Source organism: Eurypyga helias, unplaced genomic scaffold, assembly GCF_000690775.1.
Source record: "Eurypyga helias isolate BGI_N326 unplaced genomic scaffold, ASM69077v1 scaffold17962, whole genome shotgun sequence".
Taxonomy (NCBI): Eukaryota; Metazoa; Chordata; class Aves; order Eurypygiformes; family Eurypygidae; genus Eurypyga; species Eurypyga helias.
In genome coordinates, this window is record NW_010235475.1 from 2761 (window position 1) to 9769 (window position 7009).

General features: G+C 45.2%; 1 protein-coding gene across 1 annotated transcript in view; it reads right to left on the reverse strand.

The window, feature by feature from the left end:
- Positions 1-1602: 1602 nt before the first annotated feature.
- Positions 1603-7009, reverse strand: part of ERGIC1 (endoplasmic reticulum-golgi intermediate compartment (ERGIC) 1) — a gene marked incomplete at its 5' end in the record, with an annotated part of 35244 nt that continues 29837 nt past the window's right edge. The window contains one exon of the mRNA XM_010146776.1: positions 1603-2333. Coding sequence (XP_010145078.1) covers positions 2226-2333 — 108 coding nt within the window. The remainder of the gene's footprint in view (positions 2334-7009) is intronic.

Genomic DNA, 7009 nt, shown 5'->3' on the forward strand with positions numbered 1-7009 from the left:
CCCGCCTCGCACTGGGCAGCCGCTGCCATCCAGCGGGTACCGCTCACGGTCACATGGACGCACGCACCGAAATGAAAGACAAGCATCTCATTTTCAAGTTGATTTTTGTAAATGGAAAAAAAAAAGGTATAAAATCTATCCATACATTAACAGATACAGGAAGTTACACAATCCAGTTCACACCTAAAGTAAGAGCAATCAGTCCGTAAGAAGAACAGGGAAAAAATTCCAATGCTGTAATTTGTCCGAAGTCACTACAGGGCAGAGGAGGGCGGTTGGCCTCTTTTTTTTTGGTGTGTGGATAAAACTGGCTACCTTCCCTACTTCCAAAGCAATGAGACAATTTCAACAGACACGTATTAGGAATACTTTTGAAATGCATCTGACTCTAGCATTAACACTGAATATTCAAAGATTCATAGGATTACAGCATAACGTTTGGATACTTTTGCCTCCAGGAAAGGGCGGCAGTGGGCAGTATTATCCAAGAGAAATCCTTCACCCATTTCAGAATTTACAGCATCGATTCAGTTGAAGATTTTTCTTTTATCATTTTTATCCATCCTGGAACATTTAAAATCTGTGTATCCTCAGCTCAGACATTTACAAAGCATGCAGCGACAGTTACTACTCAAGGAACATTTAGGAGGCTATGGAAAATGCGCTGGTGGGCATTGGTCTAATTTTAGAGAACTCATGTCTACCATTACACTCAAGCCACACCTGGCAGTAGTTTTCCCCTCACGCCTCCATTTACTGGAGGCTCCAGAAGGCAAGGCTTGAATGAATGGGCATGGAAGCTCAGGTACCATTGTAAGGAATAAAAGAAAACAACTACTAGCAGGGGCCAGCTTGTGGGAATGCCTGCCCTGCTACTGGTGTACCTGTGGGTGAACAGCGCCAGTCTAGGGCTCAGAAAAGATGCACGGCTGAATTCAAAAGGAAAATGGGGGCACCCTGAACCCTGAAAAGACAAGACTTGCTGTGTTTGACAGGTGTATTCGATATACACACAAAGCAAGACAGTAAGCTGTGCTCATCATCCACCCAGAAGACTGCACCATTTTTCTGAACGCACAGAATACACAACCCCTTTCCAAAATAACAACAAAAACAACAATAATAAAGCAGAAGTGCAGAATTCAGACTGTTCGGTGGTTTGTGTTTAAAAAAAACGTAAGAAAGAATAAAAGCTAATGCTGTAAAGACAACTATTCCCTTTCAAAGCAAAGGCCACATAAAACTGTGTTGCTCAGTTTGGTTTTTACTTCATGCCACCTGTAAACACAAGACTGGATAGTCAGTTTCTGGGAAGAAATGCAATAAAGCAGAAGTGCAGAATCCAGACTGTTCGGTGGTTTGTGTTTAAAAAAAACGTAAGAAAGAATAAAAGCTAATGCTGTAAAGACAACTATTCCCTTTCAAAGCAAAGGCCACATAAAACTGTGTTGCTCAGTTTGGTTTTTACTTCATGCCACCTGTAAACACAAGACTGGATAGTCAGTTTCTGGGAAGAAATGAAACCACTTTTACATCCAGAGTAAAAGAAAGGCCCTCCACTGCCTGGATCACAGATTATCCAGGGAAAAGTAGCTGGGGGAAGGCTTCCTCTTCTTGTTTGCTCATTTCATTAGAAAGATCGTATCAGAACAAAAGAGCTTTCAATAAAAGCACAAAATATTTCTTTATGTTATTTCTGCCCTCTGTCTCTAAAGTTTGCTACCAGGACTAACACTTTCCATTCCTCACCAACAGATACATCACACCTTTTTGGCACCACGGGTGGAATTTCTTCCCAACGTATAATTTTGCCTTATACAGAAGTCGATTGTCTAATCATGCAAATCCAACAGAATTCCAAAAAGTGCCACAAGACAGCTCAACTTTTTGCAATCTACTACTACTTTGTACACTGCCATAGGAACCTCCCAAAGAACAAACTGTCATCCTTACTTAGATGGGACAGCGTTTCATATATGGTATTTCAACCTCTCTTTCTGGGGGGAAGAGAACTAAAATCCACGCTCCGATTCCATTGATTTTTCACTCGCAGCGCTCTGAAACGCAGGGAGATTTCTTTGATTCGTTGAAGACGTCTTCACTGAGCAGCCCGATCAGAGAAAAACTTACTGATTCAATCAAATAGAAAATAAAGACAAAAACAGGTAGTGGTAGATTTCTCAATCTTTGCTTCCGTCCTTGGAGACTAGGGTAGAGTTTCACCGCTACTGCATTTTCCCCAGCTGGATCTTCTTCCAGGCCTCTGATGCTGTGAAAATGCAGGAGTCAAGGATTCCAGCTACAGTAAATGTTCCTCCAATGATGGCACATATCTGAAATGTATAGAGAGGAAACCGGTTTGTCAGTGACAAGGGAAACTTTTACACAGCTTGAATCTGGGAGGAAGGATATTACTGCCTACTGCTGGAGTATTTTCTGGAAGCACAGTAAGAACTGGGCAACAGTACTGGCGACGTAATTACATGCCAGTCATTCAGGAAAACCATTCCCTACGGCGGAATAACTTAGTGTTTTCCTGAACTCATCACAGCCTTAGCCAATTGTAAATCCCAGCTCCTAGGAGCCTAGAGCATGACTGCTGTTCCTTTCTGGGCTAAACACCTAACAAAACTTTCTAGAAGCTCTCTGTTGCTCATATCTTCCTACTGCTGTTTTCTATTATAAATACCACAGCCTTGTAGTCTTTTCCCTATTTCACAAGATAAAGTGTTTGCAAACAGGCAAAAGACACTGAGATAGCATGTGAAGGACAGTGACTAACAGAAACCTAGCTACCAGTGACACCTACAGCTAAGTCTGTCTAACACTTTCCATTACAAGGGCTGCTTACAAAAGCACTGCCAACCTTAACTCTTTGTGGGCCAAAGTTTTCCATGCAAGATGTCTGGGCTTGAATTATTTAAACACCAGTAAAAACACATAACGGTTTTCAAGAACAGAGTTAGGGGAAAGAATCAACCTCTTGATCAGCCTAACAGCCTACTCCAGTTCTCAAGTGCTAGAAAAACGCATGAGTATTGTGACGTGTCAAACCAAAGGGACCTCGGCTTGGAGCACCAGTTATGGACTTTGCAACACACTGCTTCAATTCCCTTATCTGTGAAACGGGGACAGTGCCAAACCTGCCTCCTGGGAAAACTGTGATGGCAAACACATCTGAAGGATTCAAACCCATGAGAATAGCCATCTCCGAGTCCTTGTGGAAACATGACTTGTACTCAGGACCGGGCTAATACAAACCACCTGACAGGGTAGAAGTTAAATACCGTAGGATGGGAAGAAACGCTGCTCACAGGGTGCCATCCCAGCCCGCGCACTGCACAAGGCAGGGTTCACATGGAAAGTATGATACACCATAATGTAACCTAATGGCGTTTAACAGCCAAGTTGTAATTACACGGGGCCTGGCATTTCCTAACTCCCACATTTTTGACTTCATAACTGTGATGCTTTTTTAATTTGGTCTTTGACATTGCGTAGGATTAGGTGTCTCTGAGAATAAGAGATACCACGTCAGTGAGAAGGGAACAGGATACAGAGCTTATCTCCTGAGAAGGGCCTGCCTGGGAAAAAGGGGATTTTGCTGTGAGCTAGGAGGCAAAAGACAGACAGGCCCCCAAATCAGTAAGCTAATGTAGCAGGGTATCAGGTGGATGCAACACAACAGACAGAAGGGAACCAGTGCCACACTAGACACCATGCCGTGTCTCTTCTCCCACACAGCACTACACCCCGTGGGCAACCTTACAGACAGAAGAGTAGCAGAGCAGCAGCGTTCAGCTCGGCAGGGAGGTAGCAGCGGCAATAGAACAAACAGCTCATTAATGGTGAGCGAAGGCAGCAAGAAATAAAGCGCTCATTTACACGTGTATTTATAGCTGGGATATACGCGTTGGGTGAGCTCGGCGACATGAGGAGCGGCAGTAAAGATGGCTTTTGCAGGACAGTTGGCATTCCAACAGATAAAGGCTTCAAAAAAACAGAGCACCAGCCCGAGGCAAAGTCAGTATTTTTAGGGGACAAGTCCAGCCCCTGCCCGCTGTGCCTCCGTCCTCGCTATCCCTCGGAGCATGACGCAGGGTGACTTTTCAGGGAGAATGACCGCAATGGCGCTGGGTTATTTCAGTCCACAGCTCAGCTGACAGGGGATGTTACACCGCAAACAACAGAAAAACTGTCCAACACTAAGATTTCGCATCATATGGTAGGAAAATCTGATTTCAGTGCAGCAGTGCAAGGGGGTGGGGAATAGAAAAAAAAATATATATTCATCTGCACAGCTCTGTGCTGCTGAGTGTTTATGAGTCACACACACCTGGCATTCGCTGGGAGCCTGCCTCCCAGCACGCACACAGCCCTCTTGTTGCGTCGCGACAAAAAAAGCCCCAGGCAGCACCAGGGTTGGTCTCTAGGTCAGAACAGAAGCTGCACACCACTGTGGTTCTTTCTCGTCACAGTACCAATACGTACAGAGTGTTGCTCCTTAGCAGCGCCCGAGGGAGTTAGGCATCATGCACTTACTTATATTTAATGGAGTTAAAAGTCACTGGGAATGATCTGTGTTCGGCTCCGTGGGGTTACAGTTTGACTCAGGCCCAACCGTTAAAGGAGGAAGGAAAAGAAATGTGGACGTGTAATAATGACAGCAGCGAGAGAGCACGCAATGTGGGGTACATGCGAGGGTTTTGAACAGAATATGATTATCGGACAGTGGCTGGGAGGCAGGCTACAGTCTAAAGGAAAACACGAGTGGGTATGTAGGAGGAGGCAAGGCTGCAAGCACAATGACAGAAAGGCGAGTGTCTGTGCACCTCCAGGATGTCTTAAAATCTGCAGATTACTTTTAAGGACAGAGGGGACCAGTAGGACCCCCAGGTAATTCCCAGTAAGGTAAGTTGCAGAATCCCACCCAGAGATTTCTGGCTGACCTGCAGCACATCTTGCAGAACAACACTGTCTTGGTTTTAAAAATGCCACAGGACTGAGTCTACGACACATGTTGGTAACAGGTCCCATGGCTGAAATAATTCTACCTGCAACCATTTTTCACTCCCATTATTTCCAGTTTAATTTTTTTCATACCTAGAGGGCAGACAAGTCATCTTATATCAGGAAATAAATTCTTTTCTTTGGATTTTGAATGCTTTACCAGAACTTTGGCTTGTTTTCTGCCTGCTCTCCCCTCCCAGCCGCTAGACTGACCTCATGATAAAACCTTCTTTCACTCTGGACACTCACAGGAACTCATAAATTTTCAGCAGTGAAACTTTCCCCCTTGCTCCATAACCTCAACCACAAGGCCATGAATGGCTTCTTTTCATGGGGCGATACCTTGATGTTAAGCAGTATGGTTTAACAGGCAAAAACACTGTGCCAGGTGTCTGTGGTTCACCCCCGGATCCATGGCACATTCACAGCACAGCGACAGTGGCAGCACTGACCCAAAAGCAATACGAAATCTTATTTAGTACTGAAGTTTTTGAAGCATGACATGTAAAGTAAAATCTGTGCTAAGCCCGTGCCTTTTGTTCTGCACAGGAAGTACCTCTCACACGGTACAGAAAATTAAGGTAATTCTTCATACTGTAAAACCCCAAGGAGCAGGCATGAGTGGGTCCATTGGGAACACAGAAGACCTGGGAAGACTACTATGGTGCTACAGTGTTGCTCTTAGCAGCACTGAAGTTTTTGGGTGGCAAACTCCTTACTAACAGAGAGCATCAGATAACCTTTCCAGCAGCAGAATGAGATTCCTTTGGCTCCCTGCTGACCAGCCAACAACCTTCCCTCATCTGATCTCTCCAAATGGGATCGTCCCTCCAGTGTATCCTCCCCTCCAACACTGAGACCAGCTTCCCCCCTACAGTCTCTTTCAAGACCCCAGGATCCTCCTCCATCCCTGGGACACATTTAAATTTACTGAAAGCCACAGTGGTGCCCTAGTAAACAACCTGCTTGCTAAAAGGAGTCACAGGTGATCCCCCCCTTACCCCAAAGCCCCTCTTGTGGTTTTTAAATTAAGCAGCTGCTGCTCAGAAAAAGCTGATGCTTTCCATGGCCAGCCCCATTTGGCAATGACTCCAGATGCCCCAGCACAATCTGCCTGGACCTCAGCCCAGTGCTGATCATCACTAACTGGTCTCCAGAGCAACTGTGATGCAAAAGGCCATGCTGGAGATACAGGAAGGGCCTAAGCAGTGGAAAGGACAGCAGAACAGATCACGTAATCAAAACAGGGCAAGGAAACCTAGGACAAAAGGTGTTTTGATCCTCTGCAGCACTGCCCTCTCCCTCCAACCTTTCCAATGCCACCCTGGACGCTATAAAGCTTTACGTGTAACGCATACAGCCAAGGCTGCCTTACTGTAAAACATTCCTAGCCTAAATGAGAGCAAGAGCAGGTCATCTGTACCAGGGCCAGATGCTCCAGACTGATAACCATGATAAGGCATCTGTAACAATGATCTGCCTCCAAGTCAGCCCTGTCTGAAAAGTTTCTGGCACACCTGGCCGACGTACTGCGTAACAGCTACCGTGGGTATCAGTGTCATCCACGCGTCTCCATAGGAAGGGAACCTGGAATGACCCCAAGTGAGCTGCCTGACACTACAGCCATTCATAAGACCAAATAAAGTAGGCAAAAATCAATTGTAAAAAACTTTTTTTTCAGCAGTCTAGCAGCCAACACAAACCGGCTAACTTTACAGACAGGAAGGGGCAAAATTCTAGCTGGGGCCATCTCAAATCCAAAAGGTCATTGTGGCAACCAGTGAGGAAAGCCTCTCCTTTGGACTCCTTATGTAAACTCTCAAGCACAGTACCAAATTCAACAAAGATGCTATCTATATGCATACAATGGCATATTAGCAGTAAGTCAATACTAGCATGACAAAGAATGTCAGCTATCAATAATTTCCAAACACTGTTTTTCATTAAACACCTCCATGCCCTAACCCCCAAGAAAGCTATGAGGGCACATTGTTAGGGA